Here is a 26,685-nt window from a genome sequence, read left to right as displayed (position 1 = left end):
TTTAGTCCTCTTCCCAGAGTCTGGTTAGGTAAGTACCCAGTGGTTACCTAATGTTTTTGAATGGATGGAATTGACTTCCCATGAAAACTAAAGCATTCCCCAGACAAGAGGAATTGTAAGACAGTGGTCAAGGTGGGGAGGAAAGTAGCATGGCTGAGAAAGGAAAGCAGCTTTTGCCTCACGCATTTATTTGCTTACATTATGAGCATCCATGGGCAAATATCTGCACAAGCTATGAGATGTGAAGCCCGCCCTTACAGTCCACCGGGAGAGAATAATGTTCAAAAAACATTATCAAAATAGGCTAGAAAAGCTACAAGAATTTTTAAATAAGGAATTTCTGAAGCAGCTTATGACTAGTAATTGAAAATATTGACATAATCACAAATGCAAAGGTCACAACCTTAGAAGAACCTTTCATTTACTGAGTAAAAGAAATGGAAACGAGGAAGGCAGGCCAGTTGGTAAGGACCCATGAGCACGCCTCAGCACCAGGGAGGGAGTGAACCCTGGGTGAGAGTGGCATCTGAGGCATCTGATGGGCTTCTCCCCTCTGGGCAATCAAATTACCCACAGAGATGCAATCTGAATACAGCCTTCAGCTGGACATATGATTCATTCATTCATTCATTCATTCATTCAACAAATATTTACTGAGCAGTCTACTACATGCAAGCCTCTGTTAAGTGTCTCCGGCACAATCAAGTAAGATTCAAATTGTAGTTTTGGCCTTTGTCCATCACCAAAGATAGGTCCTCACTCTTACTGCAAACCCCAAGTCAGCTTGGTCTCTCAAGTTGAAAGTCAACAGTTCTATGGCAAAGAGTACAAAGATTATCTGCAGACAGAAACAGGTGACCAAGGAAACAGACAGTATGTACAAGAAAACATCTGATGGATTCAGAGAACCCAGTGTATCTAGCCCACATACTAACAAAAAAATCCAAGCAAACCTACTCAAAATGAGTGCCATTCAAACAATATTTATAAAGGTTTCCTCATGTTATTTATAGTTTCAAAGTAAATTTGCTCTCTAAGCAGCCAGAGAATTCTTTATTTAATAACATTCTAACATAAAAGTTCACATACCTGCTTCTTTCAAACCATGATACTGAGCTTTATAACAAGCCAGAATAGGAACTAAGAGAAGGTAAACATAATGCCTTAGAGAGTAAGAAACATTTACACAGTTCCACTGTTAAAAATAGCTCAGCATGCACTCAGTGAATAAGTCTGGATGTCAGTATACACAGCATACAAGTCTTTCAGGGAGGTGAGAGGCGTTCCAACTGCTCTTCAGGTGCCTCCGAATGCAGATCTTGCGGAACTTCTTTTGGAGGCTGGTTTTCTTCCAATACAGTTTGGGGTTTGACATCTACATGTTCAGATTTCAAGGAAACATGACCACCTCCCTGCTGCTTAAAAGACCAGATACAAGTACGTCACGTAGATGTTACCATTTTCACTTGATCTATTGGCTGAAGCCATATGACTATGCACATTCTATCAAAGTCAAAAATTTAACTTCAATTTCTCAGGTCAAATTATGTCATAAAAAAATAATAAGCATGACCTTTAAAGAATCTTTATAGAATCACAATTTCCAACACCCTAATGACCATTTACTTGTTCCAAGTAGCAGCCATAACCACAAAATTCCAGTATATTCCCTAGAATTCAAACCATCTTTGACCTAGAGTTGAAGAACATGAGCCAAGGTAGGGAAAAGAAAACCAAGCCTCCCTTTAACTTCTGGTAAACAGGAAACTAATCCTAGTAACAATTTTAATAATAAAATACTCACAGGCCTTGCTTCTCCTAGTCGTCTTAAAATGACACCTTGTGCCAATAAAGCCTTCCCTGTTTCCACAAATAACTTCTCTTCATCTGTCTCTCCAAGTTTCTGTAGCTCAATGTACTTCTCAACAAACCTGAAATTCCAAGCAGTCACATCTTAGGTCTGTCTGTATATTTAGAGTTGTCAAGCGATGCTATTACACAATATCAAGCAATCCCTTAATGGATATTACTATAGGAATGTCTTCTTTTTTCCTTTTCCTCAGGTGGAATCCAACAAAACTTGTCAAACTGGTACCTAAATCCTTAAAAAAAAAAAAAAAAAAAAAAAGTAAATAAAATTACTTACTGTTGACAGGTAGACTTGAAGTTTGGATTGAGTAGATCAAAAGCTTTTGGACCAGATCCATAGGCCGAATAAAATTTCCTAGAAAATACAAGTGACAGAATATTAACTTCCAATAATAGATTGGTCCAAGAACTGAGAAAAAGGAATAGCTGTTTGGTCCTGAGGAGTTAAGTACAGCATGATCTACATATCTTAAGTGTTTAACAGTTTGTTTTGTTTTGTTTTAATAAGTATACAGTATACATGTGGTAAATACATCAAAGAGTACAAAAGGGGATCCAGTGAAAACTAAGAACCCTCCCACCTCTCTACGCCAATCCCCACCTCTCTAGCCCAATCCCCGTTTCCCTCCCAGGAAACAACCACTAACCAGTTTCAAAGGTATCCATCTAGGAATATTCTATTAATATGCAAGCATGTAAATATGTATCATTCTCTGTCCCCAGTCATATTTTTTAATCCAAAGTAGGGTACTATAAACACTGTTCTACATCTTGCCTTTTTACTCAATATTTCTTAGAGATCATTTCAAATAAGTGAACGTAGACTTTTCAGCTCTTTTCTATTCTAGACAATGCAACAAATATCCTTATATATACTTTCTGGTGCAACTGAGCAAATAAGTCTGTGGAATAAATTTGTAAAAATGGTCAAAAGGTATGTTGTACATTTGTAATTTGACCTGCCACATTGCCAGACTGCCTTCCAAAGTGGTTATACCAGTCTACCCTCATACCACTAATGAATGAGAGTGACTATTTCACCATATCCTCACCAAATTGTACTTCAACTTTTTGATCTTTGCCAATCTGACAGGTGAAAAATTATAACTCATAGTTTTAATTTAAATTTCTTATGAAGAGATTGACCATGTTTTCATGTTTAAAACCCAATTAAATTCATTTTCTGTGAACAGTTCATGATATCACCTCTTTTTCTATTTGGTGGTCTTTTTAATGATTATTTATGAACAAATTTATAAACTGGAAATTAGTCATTTGTCAAACATGTTGTAAAATTTTTCCCCAGTATATTGATTGGTGTTTAATTTTGCTTATGCTATTTCTTTTCTTGCAGAAAATTTTAATCTTTTCTCTTATGGCTTCAGGGTTTTATGTCATGCTTAGAAAGGCCTTTGCCTACTCAGATTATTTTAAAAATTCTCCCATGTTTTCTTATAGTACTTTTATGAATTCGCTTTTTGAATTTAGGTTTTGATCCATCTGAAATTTATTTTGTCCTAAGTTCTTAAAAATATCAAAACACCAAAGGGGGAAAAAGCCACAAAGACAGAGGTTCAAAGAACTACATAAATACAAAGTGTTAATATTTTGGCATTAAGAGTAGTAATAAAAATATTCAACCAGAAACAAGAAGCAGTAAAATATTCTGCAATGACCCATCACCCAGTTCCACTGCCATCTATATAGTGGAAGTACAAACAGTTTTAATGTGCCAATGACCACAAAAACATCCCCACCAAGTGCATGCAATGGACCTGGGCAGAAAGGTGGTGAAAAAGTATTTAATGCCCCAAACATCTCATCTTCTACCCTGAAAACTTGAGTAGAGCAAGTGCATACTTGCTTTTTCCTACCTCAAAGGAGTATTGGGAAGAAAAAAGATTCCTCACATAAAAGATGCTTGGAGAGGTGTTGGGCTTCCTCACCCGAATGGTTGCTGATGTTCTCACAAACTTTGAGGACTGGTAGTTAGATGTGCCAAACCCTCTATCAGGGGACTTGCCCTTAAGAAGCCCGTTACTGCAAAGGAGAGGCTAGGGCTGCTTATAATTGTGCCTAAGAGTCTCCCCCAGAGAACCTCTTTATTGCTCAGATGTGGCCCTCTCTCTCTAGCTAAGCCAACTTGGCTGGTGAAATCACTACCCTCCCCACTATGTGGGATCTGACACCCAGGGGTGTAAATATCCCTGGCAACATTGACTATGACTCCCAGGGAGGAATCTTGATCCAGCATCGTGGGATGGAGAACATCTTCTTGACCAAAAGGGGGATGCAAAATGAAACAAAGTTCAGTGGCTGAGAGATTCCAAATGGAGTGGAGAGGTCACTCTGGTGGGCACTCTTACACACTACATAGATAACTCCTTTTAGGTTTTAATGAACTGAATCTTGAAGACAATTGTATAACAACGTAGCTTACAAGGGGTGACAATGTGATTGTGAAAGCCTTATAGATCATACTCCCCTTTACCCAGTGTATGGATAGATGAGTAGAAAAACGGGGGCAAAAAAACTAAAGGAAAAATGGGGGAGGGGACAATTTGGGTGTTCTTTTTTTACTCATTTTTTTAAATTCTTATTTTCACTTTTTCTGGTACAAGGAAACTGTTCAAAAAATACATCGGGGTGATGAATGAACAACTGTATGATGGTAATGTGAACAACTGATTGTATACTTTGGATGACTGTATGGTGTGTGAATAAATCTTAATAAAAAAATAAAAGAATAAAAACAAATAAAAATAAATTAAAAAAAAAAAGATGCTTGGGCCACAAGAATATAATGACTTTATAAATTCCATCTGCTTGCATCAAGGAATAGTGGTAAAAATAAGGGATTTGCATTAACTTCTGTTAGGCACAATCTCTGATCTTTACATGATAAAAGGAACTACACAAATTCTAGGTACTAAAAATTAACTGCCATCAGAATTTGAGGGAAAGGGTTTTTTCACAAATTCCCAGTGCGTGATTTACCACATACTTGGAATCCAGATATGTGCGCAGGAAGGCTAAATGTGGCCATAGAAGTGGTTTCCAACCCATTGTTCCAGAAGCTGTTTCAGGGAGCTAATAAAACTCTGATGGACATTCTCCAAACAGCCCCTATCCAGCCTTCCATCACTCCTCTCCAAAGAATCTTTTCTTATGTCACTCTCTACTAGTCTCATGGTTCACTTGTCCACAAAATTATGAACGACTTAATGTGCCACGCACTGAGCAAGGAAGGTCTTGAGATTACAGGGATGAATAAGATAGTGCTTGGCCCACAGTAGTTCTTAATAAATGTTTGTTATTTAATCAAAGCCAGGGCATTTGGCAGAACTGCTGATGACAGGTAAGACCCCTAAAGCAGAGGGGCAATGTGAACAGTGTATTCCAGATATCCGAAGGGGGAGACACTAACACGGGAAGGCATCAGAGAAGTATCCCCAAAAGAATGTGACATCTGAGCTGGTCTTTTTGTTTTACCATTAAAAAATTGAGGATTTAGCCAAGAAAATGTTTATTATGTGACTCAGATGAAAAAGAAAAAAAACAGAGCTTTAAAACATTAAGAAAGTTGCTGAGAAACCATTAGAAATATCATTTCCATGGCTATATAGGTTTTGAGGGGAAGGCAAGGGGAGGAAGGAAAGAAGTTCAAGAATGCATATTTCTACCAGTTTCACATCTGATGTGCACTTTGAAAGCGACTCAGAAAAGTATACCTGAGTTTACTGAAAGACTCTCCTAAATCATCTAAGCCTAAAGGCAACAGAAACCAACAAAAAGAAAAACCTGGTAGATTTCTTTACATAAAATACTCTAGTGCCTAGCACATCTGGCACAATGCTTGGCATATAGAAGACATCCCAAATGCATCTGTGGAATGAAATAAGCAACTTCTATTCATCAAAAAAAGCCTAAATACATTATAACATTCTCTCATCAATTGTAACAAAGGTACCATACTAATGCAAAATGTTAAAAGTGGAGGTGGGTATATGAAAACTGTATTTTATGCATGATCTTTTTGTAAACTTACTATTTCTCTAATAAAAAAATAAATTAAAAAACAAACAAACAGTTGCTCAGATGTGGCCCTCTGTCTCTAACTGAGCCATCTTGGCAGGTGAACTTACTGCCCTCCCCACTACGTGGGAACCGACTCCCAGGGGTGTAAATCTCCCTGACAACACAGGACATGACTCCCGGGGATGAATCTGGACCCGGCATCGTGAGATTGAGAATATCTTCTTGACCAAAAGGGGGATGCAAAATGAGATGAAATACTTTCAGTGGCTGAGAGATTTCAAGTGGAGTCGAGAGGTCACTCTGGTGGACATTCTTATGTACCATATAGATAACACCTCTTAGGTTTTAATGTATTGGAATAGCTAGAAGTAAATACCTGAAACTACCAAACTCCAACCCAGTAGTCTGGACTCCTGAAGACAACTGTATAATAATGTAGATTACAAGGGGTGACAGTGCGATTATGAAGGCCTTGTGGATCACATTCCCTTTGTCTAGCGTGTGGATGGATGGGTGAAAAGTGGGGACAAAAACTAAATGAAAAATAGGGTGGGATGGGGGGATGGTTTGGGTGTTTTTTACTTTTATTTTTTATTCTTATTCTGATTCTTTCTGATGTAAGGAAAATGTTCAGAAATAGATTGTGGTGATGAATGCATAACTATATGATCGTACTGTGAACAGTTGATTGTATACCATGGATGATTGTATGGTATGTGACTATATTTCAATAAAACTGAATTTAAAAAAAAACAACAACAAACAAACAATAGGCAAACAGACCAATGGAATAGTCCAGGAAAAAAAACGCTATAAACAGTAAATAACATATAAAAAAGTGTTTACAACCTATGTCAAATGATTAATATCTGTAATTCTATGAAGAACACTTATTGATAAGTAGCCACAATTATTAAAATGAGTAAAGAACATGGATATTTCCAAATAAAATTCAAATGTCCAAAAAATATAAAAACAGGGAAACTTACTAATTAAAAAAAAAAAAGAAATTAAAATTTTCAAACTATTTTTAAAGTATCTACATCAGAAAAAAATTTTAATAATCATTATCAATGCTGACAAGGGTAAAGTAAGAACGCTCAGATACTGCTAATCAAAGTATAAACTAGGACAGCTTTTTTTGATCTTACCAATTTAGATAACTGTAGCAAAAGACTTTTTAATGTTCACACTGTTAGACCTAATTATAGTGGTAGATGTCTACCCTAAAGAAATAATTAGTATTGCAGAGAAAAATACGTATTCAAAACTATTGCAGTTTATTATAGCTAATATTATATAAACACAAATGTCCAACCGTATGGAAATGGTCAAATAAAATACAGAATATCCACAATAGGTTTAATATATTCTTTAAAATGTATGACATGAGAAAATACTTACAATAAGGTTAAGTGGAAAAAAGGACACATTATTTGTATTGTATATTACTAAATTAAATCTATCTATCTATATACATATATATCAAAAAGAATGGAAGGAAACAGACTCAAATGTTATTAACAACAACACATCACTAATGGTTAACATTTATTGAAGGCTTACTTTGTGCCAGGCACTGGACTAAAAGCTTTTTATGTGCTATCTTATTTAACCTTTACAACCCTAAGAAGTCAGTTCTATTACTGTTATATTTTACTGTGTGGAAACTGAAGCTTTGAGGAGTAATTGGCCCAACGTCACAGAGCTAATAAGTAGTAGGTCTTGACTTCAAACCATTATCTCTAGACGGTGGGACTGTAGGTGATCTTTGCTTTCTTCTTTACACTTTTCCTTTGTTTCTAAATTTTCTACAGTAAGCATATATTACTTTTAATGAAAGAGAAAATTGATGCTTAAAGAAATAAAGAAAGCGAGCACTTTCCCTCAAACTCTTAGATTTGTATGCATCCTTCTCTCTAAAGTGGCATCAAAGGTCCTAGCCATGTTCCTACATCCACTCCTGAAGAAGGCCGGCACGATCATCAAGCACAAAAGCATGGAGTCAGAGATATGATTCCCAGGTCTGCCACCCTCTTGGGTAACATAGGAGATCAGTTAGTTAACCTCCCTTAGCCTCAGGAGCAAAATGGAGACAAGGCTACTTACCGTGCAGGGTTAGAGTAAGACCCAGGTGAGATAATGTTTGTAAAGGATTTAGCACGGTGCCCGGCCCAAAGCAGATGCTCAAAACCTGGTAGCTATCACTGCAACGATCTACGGGTGGCTGGACTCCAGACTCCACTTCTCAGAACTTCTGTTGCTCTCACCCTGTGGGAAGAGTGCTCATTTCCTAGTCTGAGCTAGGTATACCTAAGAACTCCACCAGGCAAGTCCCTGACTCAATTCCTTATTTATGTTACCAAGGTGCTGACTAAACCTTTCCGGACACTCACGCTCTAATCTGATCCTCGTGGTAGAAGATGTCCTGTATGGGAGCTTTGGCTTTGCCATATCGCAAGCGGGGCTTCCGGAAGACCGGCTCCCTCAGCGGAGGAAACGCGTTATATACGTCATACCAGAGGGGCTTCTCCTTCAACACCCCACCCCGAATCAGGTCCCGAGTCCTTAAGGAAAGGAAAAGAAAGTCAATTACAGTATCCTGCCCAAACTCCCAGAATCGGTCTAACGCAGCCTGGGACGTTAGAGGGATCACGGAATCTGCAACGCGTACCGGGAAGAAAGGAGGAGCAGAACTGTTCCCCACCTACGGGGAAGCCTTTTCCATATCCCAAACCAACCCAACAAAGCTCGGGGATTGAGTGCGTCCATCTCCTCCTTATATACGTCCCAGCCCCGCCCCTCACCCTCCATTCTGTCACGTCAATACAAGGAAAGTTCGGCCGGGCCCATAGGCCTCTTCCTCCCTCCTTCCTAGAGCCCTCCACCCAAGGAGGGTTGCAATTTTTAACGCAATAAATAACAAATCTAAGGGAAGGGGTCGTCAAGAACAATCATTCCGAGGCACAAGAGAGCACAGGAGACGGCCTCACCCGGCTCAGACACCCGCACCTGAAGAAAGCCTCACTGTGCTCAGACTCACCCAAGGAAGAGCGTGACCTGCTGAGAAGCCCTCCCGCGGCAAGCGCTCCCACCCACCCCCGACTCCGAGCACTCACCGCGAGAAGATGCTCCCCACGGTTTCCAGCCGGCTTCCCGCCATGATCTGAGCCTTGAAACCAGCGCGACCAGCTGCCACCGGAACCAGAAACGGGAGCGGCAGGTAAAGGGGGCATAAGCTGCTGGCCGAGCCGAGGATCGCCGTGCTTACATCACAACCCCGCGGGGAGAGCGGAGCCAGACAGACGCAAAGGATGGGCGGAACTGGCGCGCTCCTCGACTACTTGCCAGGTTCAGACAAGAGCACTCGATAGTAGAACCTGAAGAAAAGGAGCGGGCCAAACCCAGGCAGAAGTAACAGAGGGCCGATCTAGAAGGAGGAATTCGTTGTGGTGGCTGCTTCACCTTTTCTGTCCTTATTAAGCCAGCTCCTTTCGAGAAGCTGGGGCTGCGCAAGGGGAAGATAATGGCGCAGAGCAAGGGAGCAGCACAGCCTACCGGTCTGGGGTGGGGGTGGGGGTCATGAAACAGAGAAATGCAGAGATTTGCAAGCACCGACTTAGACCCAGACTGAGCCTCATCGTGGTCAGTCACAGACTCAGTGCAGAAGAAACCCGAGGCCCATGGAGGGGCAGTCACTTGTCCAGGGTCACACCAGACCCAGGCCTCCGGCCCACCCCTCCTGCCACTCAGCGCTCCCCACTAAATCTTTTGTCCCTGGGGCGCCACCACCTTCCGCACAAATAGGGATGCTGCCCAAAACTGGGGTTTTTCGCCGGAAACCTCGCTAACTAGCTGCTCCTTGGAGCTTGAAAAGTGAAAGTATCTGGAACAAATTTGGAGAAAGTGACCTCTCAATAACTGTTAAAAGGTAAACTGTACATAGCATAGTCTTTTGGCCCAGTAATTGTAGTTTGGGTAAAGTACCCCATAGAAAGTTAAAGCACAATTTCATGAGGATATTTATTCAAGGATCTTCATTGCAGCATTGTTTGTAGTTACAAAAAAAAAAAAAAAAAAAAGCCCATCGTATGGGAAATGGGTGGAAAATTACGACCCAGACATTCTATGGAATCCTATACAGCTATTAAAAGGAATGAGTTAGATCTATATGTATCTACAGAGGTGAATGCCCATAAGTTATGGTTAAATGAAAAAAGAAGCTGCTGAAAAATGCCTTTAATAAGATGCCAATTTGTTAAAAGAAAAAAAGAAAACACCGCCATATGTGTTGGTGTTTGTCAGAGGAGAGAGAATGGTGTGAAGGGACACACAAGGCTGGGAACATTAGTTATCTTCTGGTGAAACTGCAGGAGGGGAAGTTAGAATGTTAATTATTTTTCTTTTATATACCCCTCAAAGTTTGACTTGTAAAGAGTTTGTATTCATATTTGAATTTCTTAATCCACTGAACTGTTTTGAACCACAGACACACAAATATCTCCTGGGAGTCCTAAATCTTTGTCATCCCAGAATCTTCCGACTCTACCTGAGGATGATGGGGAGGAGGAAGGGACTGTTTGATGAGCAGTTACCACTTGTTCATGTTATCTCACTGATTCCACACTCCTACCCCACTAGGAAGCTATTATTTTCCTCATTACGAGTGAGAAAGCAGCTGCAGGTGGTTACATAACTTAGAGCCTAGCTCCCAGCCCAGCCTGGGCCCTGTCCAGGAGCTCAGGAAGCTATGTCTGAGGCTGGAGACTGGTGAACTGAGCGGGGTGAGGCAAAACCGGCCCCACAGGCAGGAGATCAGGGATTTGTTTCACGCTGCCTCAGTGGTTTCTGGAACAGAGAAGAGAAAGCACAGCGCTGGCCCCTGGGCCAAGTGTAGTGGCTCCAGTATCCCAGTCCCAGGGAGGCCTAGAAGACTTTGCCCCAGGGAAAGCAAATGTGCCCCTAGCTAAATATAGTCTCCCTGGGCCTCACAACAAGTTTCTAATTCTGTCCAAGCCTGCGCTATCTGCCTGTCCAGACCACAGACACACTTCCCTTCTTCCACCAGGGCATGTCCCCATGGACCGCTGCAGTTACTGCTGCTAAAGAATCAGAAGGGTTTATTCCAAGTTCAGGGACAGGAGCCAAAGACCCAAACCCTCAATGGGGGAGGAATTGCAAGACGGGAATTTTCTCTCTAGATCATCTTGGCAAGGGCAAGCCTTTGAAGTTTCCCCTACCAGCATTACATCTAATGCTTCTGTGACTGAGAGAGCAGGATGTTGGTGGGGAGACTGTGGTAGACATGGAAATGTCAGCCTGCAACAGGAAGTGTACACTCCAGGGAGCTTTCATTCTTAACACAGAAGGAAACTATTGGGCAACTGGAGGCAGGCACATGGACATTAGAGGCTTTCTGCCATCATGAGCTGCAAGGGCCTGAGGCCGTCCAGGAACCTGGCTTATTTCATTCAATTGCTCAACTACCTGATGCAGGAGGTAACATTCTGACAATCAAAAGGAAAGGAGCTTATAAACTCTATAAACCACTTGCTCCATTTATACCACTCTGTCCCATTTTAGTCCTACCATATCTATTGTGCTCACCAATCAGTTCGCCTTGGGCCAGTTGTGTAACTTCAAGTCTCTGTTTCCCCATCTGTTAAAATATGGATGGCAGTGTCAACTACCCGCATGGCTTGTTGTGAAAGTAAAAGTGGTCGTTCACTACAAGCACTAATCTCAGCACCTGGCCGGGCGAGTAACAACTCTGGAGGCGATTGCAGCATCACTATATGTGTATGTACTTCATGGGAGCCACCGATTGCCATCAGGGACTGCAGCATTGCAGTTGAAGATATTTCATAGATCACCCTATTGTTTTATTTTTCTTGTTAAATGACCCATTCAATCCACAAATGTGTATTGAGCACCTAGCTGGCCCTGTGCTAGGTCCTGGAGAAGATGGCCATTCAATGGGGCAGACAGAAGGCAAGACATAATTGACCCTCCATGGGATAAGTGCTTCTGCACTTAATAGCTTCCATTTGCCCATCCAGACCCACACCTACTCTGACCTTCTTTTCTCCATCTACACCCCAGGAGGGTGACCTGTATGGCCACATACCCTGACCGCCTTGTCCCCACTTCCAGTTGGGTTCCAGTTGGTGCCTCCAGTGGGGGGCGCTGGCAGGGGACTGGAAGGAAGGAGAAAGGTGTCACTATTTCCTCCCCTGGCTCCTCTCTGCTCAGATCAGGAACACGACGTCGCAGTTCCTGTCAGGCGGCCACCCAGGCGTCTCGCCAGGTCACAGTCCCCCTTGCCCCTGCAGGCTCAGGCACAGTGAAGTGTGGCCCTCTGTCACTGGCCACGGGGTCTAGGCCCTCCCTGGTGGCTTCCCTATGGGGTGCCCACACCTTTGTAAATAGTGCCCTGATTTAAACGGTGCTGACAGATAGAGGCCAGGCATCCTCAACAGCAGAACAGCTTTGGGAAGTAAGACCCCAGCATTGCTGAAAACAGGAATCCTGCTACTCGCCTTTGGCACAGAGCCAGGATCAAGGAGCAATTAGTTGGTTGCTTAAAAGAGAAGGAAAGCACTAGTGTGTGTGTGTTTCTATTTTTATTTCTATTTAATTTACATAAACAGTACAAGACTTGTAGGCCTACTGAGTCGGAGGACAAGAGAATGGAGGGGGCCGTGGGGGGGGTGATAGGGAGGAGCAGGGGTGCCTCCCCTCACCTCCCAGCTGGCGCCCTGTGCTCTCTCCCCACTCTCCTTGGAGACCCACGCCTCCTCTTCCTTTCGAGAATCAGGTCAGAAGGAATTTCCACCCCAGCACACACTTAGCCAGACTGGGTGAGTGCCTGGGACATGCTTCTCCCCCCACCCCCTCCCGCCCCGCCAACCCCCTCAGCTTATCTCCTTCACAAGGCGGCTCTGCAACTGTTGACTTGTCTGCATCTAACTGGGCCTCTTAGAGGACAGGAACAGGACTCTTATCTCTGTCACCCCCACCCCGCAGTCTGGCGCTGGGCCCAGAGCTGGCCCTTAGGAAGAGTTTTATAGCAAACAATGTGGATGAATGGATGGACCAGTCAGCTCCGGGACTCCATGCCTCCTGCTTCCCATGATGGTTTTCAGCTGCCACCAGCTGCCACCAGCTCTGCCAGGTAAATCCCGTGGTGCTCCAGTCTCCATAATAAGCGGTAAGCTCAGTCACCCAAGTTAGGACAAATGAGGATCTCAGCCATCCCCATGCTGCCTGCCCACATCCTGCCCTCCCTCCTGGGCCCAGCTTTCCTATGAGGCCTTCCCCAGACACAGTGCTAGGGAGGAAGCTGTGGTTGAATGGAAATAACCCCCTAAGGCAGTGTGCACTGGGGCATCCCTGCCATTCAAGGCTTGGCAGGCCCCTGCACCTCACCAATGGAGAGATCCCTTCTGCAATCCCCTATGCCTCGGCTTTCTCATCTGTAGAATGGGGCAACCATGGTACCCACCATATAGCCATGTCATGAGAAGTCAGTGGGTTAATACCTGCAAATGCTGAAAATCATACCTGGCGTACAGTAACTGCTCAATAAATAGGGAGGCAATGGTGACGTGGGCCTCCTCTGTGCTTCCCGGCAATCACGTCCTACCACTGAATCACGAGTAATGATTTACAAAGCCTTTTCACGTGCCTGCTCATTCACTTCTTCAGTATTTACTCTGTGTGGTGAGCAAGGGGCGGGGCATTGAGGAGACTGAAAGGAATAACAGCTGCTCTGCCCCTAAGGAGAATCCACTTCAAGTAGGGGAGATCCACCTACCTGAAGGAGGTCTGTATGGCTGTGGGCTCATTTGTAGCCAAGAGAACCTAAGCAAGCTGGCCCCAAAGCTCAGCTCTCCCGACTACCCCCAACCCTCACCCCGCGCCCCGCCCCCCCCCCGCCCCCACCAGGCTCTCACCTCCACCCAGCCACCATCTGGCCTTTTATTATTGGGATTAAAGGCCAATTGACATCACTCTGGGTTTTGCTGAGGGACAGCAGGCACTTCAGGCCTGGTGTGGGCTCTTGTCTTCCTGGAAAAAAAAGAGCAACTCAATCTTTAATATGCACACGAACCTAAAATGCAGATTCTGACTCAGTGGGGCTGGGTGGGGCCTGAACTGCATTCTAACAGGTTTCCAGGTGGTGCCAAGGCCTTTACTCTGCAGAGAGGGTAACTCACCCATCTGAGTTTGTCGGGACTTTCTGGTTGTAGCATGGGAAAGTCTGCCTTCTGGGAAAGCACCCAGAGAAAGTGAGATGATGAACCACCCCATCCACAGGTTGTACTCGCACAGCAGGGTCATGGCAAGGCAGGCTTCTGTGAGTGGGCACTGAGCTTCACAACCGCCTCACCCCACAGTTCCTGGAATCATCCCATTGGTCTGATAAGAATTGTGGCTGGAAGGAAATAAGAACTGACTCCAGGCCTCTGTTCTCCAGGCAGAGTAGATACTGGTTTTGTGGGACCTGAAACTTGTATAATATTAGTGACCCTTTTTAAGAAAAAAAAATTACAAAATATCTGTGTTTGAAAACTTTGCAAAACATGACCATGTGAAGGAGTAAACTCGTCCATTTGACGTGAGGTGCTCACAGTTTCCTACTGGGAAAATGGTGTTTGGCTTCTCAGCGGGGAGGGGGACCTGCCACTTCTGGAAGATGACCACCAGGTGGCAGTAGATTCACACAGCCGCTTTCAGGCTCCCCCACAACCCTCCACCCCACCCCCAGAATTTTCCAACTTCCTCCAGCTGGCCCAGGCAGCTAATCCAACAAATTAATCTATGCTGTGATAATGGGCAGAAGGAGTTCATGTGCTTCTCTCTCGATAGCATATTTGCCTTTTAATGGAAATGCTAAGAGATTGTTTTTAAATCCAGATAAAGAATGCTAATGGAAGAGTTCCAGGGACAGTGTTGTATCACGGTTCACCGGGAGATATTTTTGAGCAGGCGGACCTTTCCGTGCTGCACAAATTTTGCCTATGCAGGGGTCCTAGGTCTTATCACCTGTCCCCCTCTTCCAATATATAGTTTAGTGGTTAGTCCCCAGTTCTGGAGCTCAGCAACCTGAGTTCAAATCCAGGTACTACTGGTTACTAAGGGTGATATTGGGTAAAGACCTTAACATCTCTATGCCTTGGTTGCCTGATCTGTGAAATGGGAGTAATACTGTGGATTTCATATAATTGAAGATTATGTAAAATAATGTATGCAAAGCATCCAGAAGACTGCCTGGCATACAGTAACTGCTCAATAAATACACAGCTGCCTATCATCTTCATCATCTCACACTTTTTTTGTCTGCCTTCTTGCCTTCTTCAGACCAAATTCTCCTCTTTCCTGCCCCACACCAAGCATCAGGTGGTTCAACTCTGGGTCCCGCAAGAGAACTGAAGGAGTGTCTGAGAACCTGCCCAGTTCTTCTGGACATAGTGTTCTCCAGAACTATGATCTCCTTTCAAGTTGGGGCTGAGCCCTGGGGACACCAAAGCACATGGAGGGTAATGGACACTAGCCAGACCAGACTACAGATAGCCTGGTGCAACATTTGCAGGGATAAAAAACCTGCCAAGTATTACTTTTGTGGTTGCCAGGAGCCCTGTATACGAGGGTAGCTGAGTGGGGTGGTTATCTATTCCCATCATTGGGCAAGGGCTTCATCCTCATGACTCTTATTAGATCCAGTAATCTTTTCTTTTTCTCTGTCTCTGGTTACAATCACTTTCAGTCTCATTTACACTAGTAGGCAAAAGGGTGTATGGTTCTCAGACTGCTGCATTTTAGAATCACCTGGGAATCTTCTAAAATCTAATCCCCAGACCAAATCCCTAACCAATTAAATCAGAATCTCTGGGGGTGGGACCTAAGGATCAGAAATGATTCTGATGGGCAGCAAGTTTGAGAACCAGTGTTCTAGAGTAGCATTTCTGAAGCTTTAATGTGCATACAAGTCACCTGGGCAGCTTGTTAAAATGTTAATTCTGATTCAGTAGGTCTGGGATAGGGCCTAAGGCTCTGTGTTTCTAACTTCCGGAGGATACGATGCTGCTGGTCCATGGACCAAATTTGAGTAGCAAGGGTGTAGACTTGCAGTCTTCAAACATGAGTAAGCATCACTATCATTTGGAGGGTTCAGAGTACCGTAGCTTTGGAATGGGGTTGGATAATATGCAGTTCTAACAAGCTCCCAGGTGATGCCTGTGCTGCTGGTACACAGACGACACAAAGGTATAGACAATGGTACCCAGGTTTTGGTATCAGGTAGGCCTGGACCCTCTATTCTGGCTTTGAACCTTGCTAGCTCTGTGATCTTGGGCAAGTTATTTAATCTCTCTGGACTGTCACACTTTATTATCTATAAAATGTCCATTACTGAGCAAGATTAATTGGGCTAATATGAAACACCAAACAGGCTGATTAGTTCACTGGTCCTCAAAACTTGATTGCAAATTTAAATTACCTGGTGTGTTAGTTTGAAGCTCTTATGTACCCCAGAAAAGACTATGCTTTTTTAATCCATTCCTGTGGGCGCAGACCTATTGTGGGTGGGACCTTTTGGTTTAGCTATTTCGATGGAGATGTGACCCACCCCATTCAAAGTGGGTCTTAATCCTTTTACTGCAGTCCTTCATGAGAGGACAAAGGACACAGGAAAAGCCCAGAGAGCTCAGAGAAAAAGTCTCAGAGAAGCTAAGAGAGGACCACAGAAGCTCAGGGAGGAAACCGCTGGAACCAGAAGCTGAAAGCGAGGAAACCTGGGAGCAAAGGACTGGCAGACACCAGCCATGTGCCTTCCCATGTGACAGAGGTGTCCCAGCTGCCAGCAGCCTTTCTTCAGGGTCCAGGTTCATCCTGTTGATGCCTTAATTCGGACATTTTCATGGCCTAAGAACTGTTAATTTTAAGTTAATAAATCCCCATTGTTAAAAGCCAGCCCATTTCTGGTTTTTTGTTTGTTTGTTTTTCATTCTGGCAGCTTTAGCAAAACGAAACACCTGGGGTACTTTTTAAATTACTGATTTCAGGGTCCATCCCCATAGATGTTGATTTAATTAGTCTAGGGTACTGAGTATCAGGATTTTTTCAAGCTACTCAGGTAATTTTACTGTGTAGCTGGTACTAAGTACTGGCCTAGTACCGTGGCTCTCAAACCTTAGTGTGCCTCAGAATCCCAGATTGCGGGCCCTACTCTTAGAGCTTCTGATTCAGTAGGCCTGTGGTGGGGCTGAGAATGTTCATTTCTAACAAGTTACCAGGTGGGAACCAGGTGTTACACTGGTCCATTGCTATCAATAACGTCAGGGCCGGGGTTAGGGCTGGTTTGCCCAGCTGTAGCAAGAACACACCTGGGGCACCACCTGCTGTCCTAGGTATGCCACCTTACAAGCCCACTTGGGTCTGGTTAGGGGTAGGGGAATCTCTCTGGCTGGATGGCCAAAGAAACAATTGTTTGTTCAGGAGAAAACAGAGTTGGACCACTGACCTCAAGTATGGCACCAGGGGGAGAGGAGCAGCCTCAGCCTGGGTGACCCAGAGCCCAGAAACAAGATGTGTCGGCAGAAGCCACAAGGCCTTTGGGCCCCACATGAGGAAGAACTTTCTGAAAGCTGCCTTGTCTGGAAAGGGCATCAGCTGCCTCTCCTGGCAGTGAGTTCCCCAGCGTGGGAGGTAATCCAGCTGAGCTGGAGAGTAGGGGAGCTAGAGATATTTGAACTGGAGGATCTCATCTGTCCCTTCTAAGTCTGAGCTTGCACATCCCTGCCCTACCATTGTACCGTTAATCCAGAAGCCTTCTGTTTATTTAGGGAGGGACCGTCTGGATCTTTCACAACAATGGTGCTTCTTTGCCTATCAGCAAGCATTTGCTTTTCCAGAGCAAACAGAAAGGTGACAATGGTTAAGCGGAGGGCTGCAGGTGTCCAGTGGGGAGAGAGCTGGATCCTTTGGGTCTCACATGGGCTGCGGGTGAGTGGAGGTGACACTGGTTTCAGAGAGCCAAACCCAGCCGCGTAGGGGGAGGAGGGGGTGTCCAACGCATGCTGCCAGCCACATCAGAGCACCAAGAGAACACGAAGTCTTTATTGTAGGAATTCCTATGAAACAGCTCCAAGAAAAAACCCACACATAGGAGAAAAAACTAACATAGCAACACACACAGACTTGGGGCTGGGGTTTTCCCTGCCAGGAGCCCCATCCTGACGCGGGGAGGGGGCAGGACCACAGCCCAGAGCCCCCTCCTCTGGCCCTCGGGGCCAGGACCGACCTGGAGGGCGAGCTGAAGGTCCCGGGGGGCTCCTTGGTGAGGGGTGCTTTCTCCCGCCCTGCAGGAGCCACAGGCGCGGCTGCAAGGAGCAGCGAAGGGCTAGCGACCCCTCCGCCCAGGGCCCGGCCGCGCAGCAGCGCCCCCACCCCGCGCGCACTTCCAAACTTGGGAAGGCTGGGCGGCTGCGCTCCCCCGCCGCGGGACCCGGCCTTCAGGGGGTCCGGTCAGGGAGCCCGGGCCGGAGCGGGCGGAACTCAGTGCCGCTTCGGTATCGCCTCCGGCGCTGGCCCCGGGCGTTATCTCGGGGTGACTTGCGGGCAACGAGGCTCGGCCAAGGATTAGCGCCCGCTCCCAACGTCGCGCGGGAGAGCAGGCTGGTTCCACGCCCCGCCACCCCCGGAGGCTCGTGCCGGTTGCAGAGTTTTCGGGTCTCAGGAGAAGTCAACGCCCTTCCATCTTAGGGTGACAGGGAGAGTCCAGGGAGGCGGGCAGACCCCCGCTGGCAGTGGTGGGTGCTGTGTAAACGTTCACAGACCCTGAGTTTCCCTCCTCAGACAACGTTCTCCCTTTTTGCAAGGGACACTCCCAAGCCCTTCTGCCCTGGCCAACTCCCACCCCCACCCCCATGCTGGCAAGCTGCTTCACCTTCTCTGCAGTCCCACACCTTCACCTCAAGGGGGTCACTGCAGAACCAGCGCTGCCTGCCCTGAGAGGATGGTAGGACTTCCAGGCCCGCTGGGAAGTCGGGGTCCCTGGGAGCCCCCACTGTTATGAGACTCCAGGGTCCCTTCCAGAAGTGGCTTCTGTCTTCTTCCAGACTAAAGACTATACCTGCCTGGAGTGCCCTAGCGGGGTATAGAAACCCTTCCTATCCCCGCTGGGGAAGGGGAGGCTGCTGGAGGCCCAAGCCAGCCCCAAACAGAGGCCGCCGTTGGGCCCAGCCCGGGCAGAGCACTCAAGAGCTGCGTCTCTGCGGCGGCCCGTCACTCCTCAGCCAGCGCCTGAGCATGCCCAGGGCTCTCCACCAGGAGCTCCACACAGGGGCCATGCAGATGCCCTGCAGCCCTGCAGGCAGGGCTGGGATGCAGGAGGCCACGGTAAGAAGGGGCACAAAGCACCCAGGGGGAGGCTGGGACCGAGAGGGAAGCAGGCAGTGTCCATGGCACTGCAGGGGAGATGGGGAGGGAGGAGACGGAGGCAGGAGCTCCATCTTCAGGCCCAAGAGCCTCTTATAGGGTCACTCTGCCCTTTCTCACACTCCAACATTTGCCTGTTTTCTGGATTTTTTTTTTTTTTTTTTTTTTTTTTTTGAAGGGGAAGTTGTTCCTCCATTTCCACTTATTACCCATAGAATAGCCTGGCTACAAAGGAGGCTGTGATTGGCTGCCGCTTCTGGGGGGCCCAGGACCTTCCTCCAATCACAGCCTGGGAACTCAAAGTTCTAAGCCCCAGTGGAAAGTGGAGGTGGCAGTGGCTGGGCTGGACTGTGGCTGGAGAATCCCTGGGCCTCCATACTCAAGCACTGTCTGTCCAGCTGCAGGTGGGCCCTTCAGCTGGGGGCCAGGTTTGCTCTCCAGCTGCCCCACTGGGTCAGATCATCTCCAGTGAGGATGAGCTTCTGGCATCTGTGGGGGAGAAAGGAGGGTGAAAAGTCTTTTTCAAAGGGACTCAGTGGCCTTTCCTGGTCATTGGTTCCTGAAGAGATGGCCTTGGGCAGAAGCTAAAAGACAGCCCTCTCCTTTTCCAGGGACTCTGTCAGCTTTGGAACTCTAGCTGGGGTCATCCCATCCATCCAAGCTCCTAGACGCATTCCAACTTGCAGAATGGAAGGGACACTGGCAGTTAGAGGTGAAGGGGTGTGTGTGTGGAATTCCAGGTGGGAGAGGCTGAATGACAAGGGCTTAGCAGTAAATTGCCTGGTCCATTCTAGGACATGGTAGTGGCTCCAGTGAGCTAGCCCATTGGGACCTTTGGGGGCAAAAGAGTAAATTGGGGCCAGAAACTGGTAGGCCCTAGACACCAGGCTGAGGGGTTCAGAAGACTTAACCTAGGAAAACCCGTTCAAAGAGCAAAGGAGACACAGAACTACAGTGGTGTTTTGGTGATGGATTTACAGTAGCCTTGAAGAGACTAGTGGCTCTTAACTAGATGAGAGGCTACTAGGGCAGTGATGGAAGGAACAAGGAAGAGAAATGAAATGGGCAAGTTGGGACGAGAAACTTGTCTGGTTTTACTGAGTTAATGTCCAAGGCTCATGCATGCAGCTGGGGATCAGGAGCAGATTTGGAGGAATGGCAAATGGAGATTCAGATACTGGAGCCAACTGCAGGGAAACACTGGTGCTGTAAAAGAAGGTGCTGGCGCTACCAGAGAGAGTGGGGAGTGAGTAAGCTTCAGAGAGGGCCAAGGGCAGAGCCACGGGACAGCTGGCATTTAGGGAATGGGGGGAGCCACAGGAGCCCAGAAAGTGCATGGACAATAAAGGGGAGACAAGGGGGAGGAGGACGGGATGCCTGGGGTCACAGGAGCCAAGAAGGGAAGCCAGAGGAAAGACAAGGACACCAGAGCAGGAGAGAGCACCGGGAGGCTGCAGAATAGGAAAAGGCCCTGGCCCTTAGGATGGCACAGGGGTGGTGGGAGGAGCTGCCGGCCCTGCAGTGGGTGAAGAGGAGATGCCACTTTTTGATAAGTTGGATGATGAAGGAAAATATCAGGACTTAGATAGGACTTGGTTTCTAAGATGGGACAAAGACTTGAGGAAGGAGCTGGAAGGGGAAAGCTGACTCAAGAGAGAAACAAATGAAGTGCAAGGTCCCGATAGGGGGGTGACTTTGGACAGGACACATTTTCCCTGGGGACTAGTAGGAAGGAGAAGAGGGCATGTCCCCTGGCTGACTTTACCGGGGCATTCCAGAGAAGTAGGATGCACAGATGCAGCTCTGTGGTTGAAGAAAGGAAGAGGTCTGCAAGTTCGGCAAGGGATGTGGGGAAGGAGTCAACTAGGAGCGATGCGAAGGCTGTGGCCCAGGCGGAGGTGACAGGGCGCTTGTATTTACTTGTTCCTGACTGTGTCCTCTGCACCCGGGTTCTTCTTGCCTCCACCCAATATCCAAGGGCAGCAGGCATTCCTCCGTGGTCTGAAACAGGGCCATATCTGGCACACTGTCAGCTCGAGAAAGCCTGGCAGATGCTCACCACGGTGACCGGGACAACGGCTGGGGGGAGGGCAGGTGGGCAGCTTCCTGACTGGAGGAGAAGGTCTGGAAGAGGGACGGGTGCAACTGAGTCCTGGAGGAGGTGCCGTTGCCTGGTTCTCTCCCACAGGGGCGCACAGAAGGAGAGAAAGGAAAGCAGCCTGGGGTCCAGGGCTCCAGCCAGAAACAGCGCTGCTTCGTGAGGGGGTTTCCTCATCTGGCTCTGGCAGATCCCAGACCGTCAACCCAAGCAAGGAACTGGAAAGTTCTGTGTCTGCACAGCAGAGCCGAGGCCACCTTATTTTTTTCTTAAATTATCCTTTTGGTGCAAGTGCATGTCCTGGACTGACTTTTCAACTGGGCTGTAAACCATTCAAAGCCGACAAGTTTTTTTTCCTCCCTATTCCCAACATCTGGCATAAGCAGGTATGTGATTATTTTTTGCCAAATGAATAAATAACCAAATTTTTAAATGCAAAGGCTAGTTCCTATATAAAAGCCCATGTCCCTTGCGGGCCATAACAATGAGAGAAGAGACCCAGGACCTTCACTGTCCAGCTGTTGGGGCCCAACCCCTCTGGATGCCTAGAAGACACCTGGGATGTGGGTGTGGTGGGCCCAGGCCTTGGGCAGGCCCTGGGGAGCAGTGACATAGCGTCTCACCTCTTACTGTCCTTCTCTTAGGGTTTCCTCCACTTTGGGCACTTCTTGCCGCCTTCCCTGGAAGCCTTCATCTGAAAAGCAGGGAGAAGCTGCCTCATCCTCCATCCTGCATGTCCCCCAGACTGGGCAAGAAAGCTGACCTAACTCTTCCCCACCCCCTTTGCTTGATAGGGCACACATCGATCCCCAGGATGGTGATGGATCTGGGAAGAGGCAGCAGGGCACAGTGGGGGTCAGGACACCCAGGTGCTGGCCTAGCTCCAACATTGAGCTCTGAGACCTCAGCCAAGTTCTTTCCCCTATTTGTGCCTCAGTTTCCTCATATGTAAAATGGGATGGTTGGACTATCCAGATGACTTCTAAGGCCCTTCTGGTCCTTGTTTCTGGGTGTCTCCTGGCTACCGAAGGGCCCCTCTGCTCTGGTTCGGCTGTGGCCCTGGTGGGGTGTGAGGCAGAGCCTTCTGGCCCATGTGGCCTTTGGGAAAGGGACCAGATGGAGGTTGAAAAGCAGCTGACCCAAACGCTGAACTTGCCCAGCACTTGGCTCTCAAGTTGTGAATGTTCTACATGCCTAGGCCTGTCTGCACCTTCACAACTGAGACTATTCCCCAGAAACAGCACCTGGCACTTTGTGCTACAGGTAGAGATCAATGTTGGAGGTGCCGTGGGGTCCCTCTTAGGGATTGGAGGAAGGGAGAGGATCTGTGACCCTGAATCATCTGCCCACCAGCCCTGGTTGGGTGCTCCCCTCCCCCACAGGCAGTGTCCACCCATGGACCACCCAGGGTCACTGACCACAGGCAGGCTGGAAGCTGAGCTTCCCCACCCTCCCTGCCTTACCACAGGCGTGGCCCTCCACGTCATCCAGGAGATTGGCTGTTGACGCTGCAGCCCCCAGCCTGCCGGGCCATTCAGGAAAACTGCCCCAGGCATGGGTGGGCATTGTCAGGGTCCTCTCAGACCTGCCCACTGCCCCCTGCTCCAAGCTCCAGAGGCTTCCACCCCTCTCCATCCTCCCACCAGGCTCCTCAGCTCCCTGAGGCCAGATGGCTTTTCTTGGGTCAGCTGAGCAGACGGCCCAACTCCCTCACCCTGATTCCATCTCGGGAGATGGAGACACCACTTTCTCCCTGCTCTCCTTTGGCTGTTCAACTTCTAATATCCTGGGCCTTGTTTGACAAGTATGGATGGGACTTCGGGTAAAAATGTAGAAAACCTTATTCCTACTCAAGGAACTGAAAGCGAGGGGAGGGGACAGGGCCAATGGGCCTGGAATGAGGAGGTGGGAGGGTGCATGAGTCAGTTCAACAAGAGAAATTAGGGACAGGGTTTGTTGATATTGACAGAAGAAACAGTTTTTCTCCCATGAAGCAGATTATCCCAGGCAATGGGGGGAAAAAAAGAAACAAAAAAAAAAAAAAGAAAAGTTGTAAGAGAACTTGAGAGCAAAGGAAGGAGGCCAGGAGACGCTGCCCAGCTCCTCTGCCCGCCCTTCTGTTCAGGCTCAGGACAGAGAGATGGTTCATGCAGCCAAGTCTCCCCATGAGGCAGGATGCAGGGAGAAGGCCACAGCCTCGGGGAGCCCAGTGCCCCTAGAGCCCACTGGCCCTCACTCAGTCCCAGGCTGGAAAGGATACGCCTGATGCTTCAACAAGTGTTTCCTCTTTGACTTCCTCATCTTGGTCTTCTCCGAGAAGGCCCGGGCAAGTTCAAACAGCTTCCTCCGGGTGGCTGGGGGCAGAGAGACCATGAGCCGTCCTCTGGGAAGCCGGAGCACTAAGTGGCTGCACCCCAGTTCCGGGGGAAGACCGGGGCAGGGCCGGGCCACCGGGGTGGGGGCAGGTGGGCAGGCCAGCATGGGAGCCCGGGGTCGGGAGCAGGAATCACGGATGTGGGCCGGGCTGGGGCGTCACTGCAGGGAGCGGGGCTGCCATCCCATCGCGGCCTGCAGGGGCAGCACGGGCCACTGCGAACAGGGCCCAGGGACGACAGACAGCCGGAGATCCGGGTATTCCTTGCAAGCCATGACCGAGAGCGCCACATCTTGGCTTCCTTTCCCGCCGCTGCCGCCTCCAAGCCCCGCCCCTAGCCACCTTCAGAGTTCTAGGATTTCCATGACTAATCCGAGATTTTCCCTGAAATGGAGCCTGAAAGGATTGCAGCCTCCTTCTCACGCAGTTGCGTCTGTGTGTGGTGGAGGGGTGGGTGTGGGGGCGGCGGGCAGGACTCGGTGAGCAGGTCACCCACACAGCGGGCTGCGGCCCCAGTTCACAGTGGGCTTAGCGAGGGCCCCCGGTACAGACCCAGCCAGCCCCCCTCAGACCACAGAGAACGTGAACACGAAAACCAGCACATTGTTTTTCTGCAGACAGCTGGCTCAAGAGGATTTAAAACTTAATTTGTATCCAGACTCAGCTGTAGAGGGAAGTGAGGCAGAAAGACTAAGGCAGCCAGGCTGCCATTAAAATGTCACTTAGGATCGCCAAGAGTGAGCTGCATTTAAAATTCTGGGTGGCTCCCTCCTTCCCCTGAGGCCGCAGAGCCTCTCTTAGAAGAACGGGGACAGAGACATGGGGCTGGACTCACATTTTCCCATGTGTTTCAACTTGTCCCTGAATAAGGCATCTTCAGACACAGCGGGATTGGCTTCACTGGGTCCTGGAAAGGGGAGACACCTGCTGAGGGGAGGAGGGCCCTAGGGTGAATGCAGGCCAGCAAGAGAGGGCAGTCGGCTACCAGCCCTGGGGAGGAGGGTCAGGGCTGTCCCCAGGGTGACTGCTTCAGCCCCATCCTTCCATCTGAGAAAGGAAGCAAGAGCAGGCTTTTTCGCTAACCGGGAGAGCACTTCATGCAAGGAGGAAACAGGTTTCTAGGAGCACTTCTTTCCCCTTCCAAGCCTTGCTGTCCTCCTCTGTGACAATGGGGACATCCCGGCCAGCCAGCAGCTCCTCCACCCCACTCCAGTGAAAAGTCATGCTGGTAACTTGAAACCAGCTATGGTAGGAGTATTTACACATGAAATCCACCAGATGCTACAGACCCGGTCTTCCCCTGCACCCAGAGCCAGCTGCTGAACATTCACCAGTGGCCCCCCGTGGTGGCCTGCCTCCCACAAGGCCAAAAGGGTCAGTGAGGTAAGGCAGGAAGGTGCCTGGCCCGGAGCAGGTATCCGCCAGCGTGACTCCCTTCTCCCGCCTTCCAGGTCAGCCCCTTCCCAGACTCTCCTGGACACAGTTTCTGACTTGTCAAAAAATGAGCAAGAACTAGGATGGGGCTAGTCCAAAAGCCTGAACCCAGAGGGCCAGCCAGCCTCTCCCCTACTCACTCGGCACCCATTTGGGTCTCTCACTGCCCTTCTAAATAGAGCCCTTGCTCTCCTCTCTGCAATTTGGTAATCCAGAGTCACCTTGCCAGCTAAGTCCCCTTTGAGTCATTTTGATCCATCTCAGCAGCCTTGGCATCTCTGGTTAATTCGGGATCAAGGACGGTAGGCTCTCGTTAAAACTCCCAGGCACAGGTCTGGTGGAGCCTAAGCTCCCAGCCTGTTGCTTACGAATCCAGTCCATGCCACAGGATTTTCTCTCTTGGAGCTGGGGTCAGCTATGCTGCCCATCCTTCTGTTCCCCTACTCCCACCCCCCTGCAGAATGTAACATCCACTGCAGGAAAAGCTTCTACGCCTTTATCTGAGGCAGGGGGGGGACTGACAGAGTTCTGATGTCAAGTCCGGGCCTTCTGGGCCCATCTGCACCATGTCCCCAGCTCCAGTTCAGCCTCTAGTCCATCACCCCCACGGCACTGCTGCCCAGCCCCTGGCCTTCGCTCAGCTAGTTAGGGCTCCTGGAGGGCCCTGGCCCTCTTTTGATGCAATCCTTTCCTCTCACCACCTTGTACATGAAACTTAAAATTCCCTTCCTCCAACACCCAGGGCAGGGCCTGGCACATGGCAGACATTCCCCAGCTACTTAATGAATGAATGAACAAACCTTTTCCAGATTACTCCTGCCCTTCCCTTCCTGGCTTTGCTATAATCAAGTGTGTCTGCAGCTCTGCTGGTTTGCTCTGTTTATTGGACTGTGTCTCCTGCATTCCCCACAAGGCTGGAAGCTCCCTTAGGAGCTACTACAAGGCTTTGGTAAGTCTCCAAGTCATTCCTGCCCTGCCCTCCATGGGGCATTATGGGGTGCAGGGTATCCCCTTCTTACCCATGCTGCAGGCACCTCTGGGGAGTTCAGCCACCCTGCAGCTGCTGGACTGGCAAGAACTTGGGACTGCTGAATGGAGAGGAGGACTCAATCCATGGTGGGTGGGCAGGTGGGGGCAGAAACCCTCCCCTCCCGCTGCTGAAAGGGCCCAGGCCCCCACTCTCAGTCTGTCTGTTTCCTTACCCTACCCTCAAAATCCAAATATGCAAAGGGAAGCTGGGGTGGGAGCCCCCCAGGCCCTCCGGGACGTCGATGTGAGCCCTGTCCTGGGAAGGCAAGGTTACCTGGGACGGGGGAGGGAAAGCCATAGTCGTTTCCGACAGCCACACTGCTGGATTTGGATTTCTGGGATTCGTATTTCAGTCGATCTGGAAAAGGACCATGTTCCCATCAGGGAGCACACCAGAGACCCA

At 48.2% G+C, this 26,685-nt stretch overlaps 2 protein-coding genes across 8 annotated transcripts in view; both read right to left on the bottom strand.

The window, feature by feature from the left end:
• Window positions 1-1,038: 1,038 nt before the first annotated feature.
• MRPS23 (mitochondrial ribosomal protein S23) lies at window positions 1,039-9,183 on the bottom strand. Of its 2 annotated transcripts, none has more exons than XM_037810316.1 (5): window positions 9,027-9,183; window positions 8,304-8,474; window positions 2,147-2,224; window positions 1,805-1,931; window positions 1,039-1,418 (listed from the first exon to the last, which is right to left on the bottom strand). In XM_037810316.1, the coding sequence occupies exons 1-5, from the start codon at window positions 9,068-9,070 to the stop codon at window positions 1,266-1,268; spliced, it is 573 nt and encodes a 190-aa protein (XP_037666244.1). In that variant the 5' UTR covers window positions 9,071-9,183; the 3' UTR covers window positions 1,039-1,265. The 2 variants fall into 2 exon arrangements, with proteins under 2 accessions (XP_037666244.1, XP_037666245.1); XM_037810317.1 differs by having other exon boundaries at window positions 1,039-1,415.
• An 8,823-nt stretch (window positions 9,184-18,006) lies between these two features.
• The window catches only part of CUEDC1 (CUE domain containing 1), a 78,127-nt gene continuing 69,448 nt past the window's right edge, over window positions 18,007-26,685 (bottom strand). For 3 of the 6 annotated variants that reach the window (XM_037809452.1, XM_037809454.1, XM_037809453.1), the window contains 7 exons: window positions 26,557-26,640; window positions 26,273-26,341; window positions 24,655-24,726; window positions 23,706-23,799; window positions 22,909-22,967; window positions 22,069-22,139; window positions 18,007-19,836 (listed from right to left, as the gene is read on the bottom strand). In XM_037809452.1, the coding sequence (XP_037665380.1) occupies window positions 22,072-22,139; window positions 22,909-22,967; window positions 23,706-23,799; window positions 24,655-24,726; window positions 26,273-26,341; window positions 26,557-26,640 (446 nt within the window). In that variant the 3' untranslated portion in view covers window positions 18,007-19,836; window positions 22,069-22,071. The remainder of the gene's footprint in view (window positions 19,837-22,068; window positions 22,140-22,908; window positions 22,968-23,705; window positions 23,800-24,654; window positions 24,727-26,272; window positions 26,342-26,556; window positions 26,641-26,685) is intronic. The other 3 variants (XM_037809456.1, XM_037809457.1, XM_037809458.1) reach the window with 1 other exon arrangement.

Source organism: Choloepus didactylus, chromosome 18, assembly GCF_015220235.1.
Source record: "Choloepus didactylus isolate mChoDid1 chromosome 18, mChoDid1.pri, whole genome shotgun sequence".
Lineage (NCBI taxonomy): Eukaryota > Metazoa > Chordata > Mammalia > Pilosa > Megalonychidae > Choloepus > Choloepus didactylus.
The sequence above is the reverse complement of the archived record's forward strand: the minus strand, read 5'-3'. Positions and strand labels throughout refer to the sequence as shown.

What these genes read in the sequence shown, in the direction of transcription:
- MRPS23 (XM_037810316.1), bottom strand. Translation starts at nt 9,070, where the DNA reads ATGGCGGGAAGCCGGCTGGAAACCGTGGGGAGCATCTTCTCGCG. An exon ending in GTGGGGAGCATCTTCTCGCG is followed by an intron (nt 8,475 to 9,026) that starts GTGAGTGCTCGG and finishes CCTTTCCTTAAG; the next exon opens with GACTCGGGACCTGATTCGGG. An exon ending in GACTAGGAGAAGCAAGGCCT is followed by an intron (nt 1,419 to 1,804) that starts GTGAGTATTTTA and finishes TGGTCTTTTAAG; the next exon opens with CAGCAGGGAGGTGGTCATGT.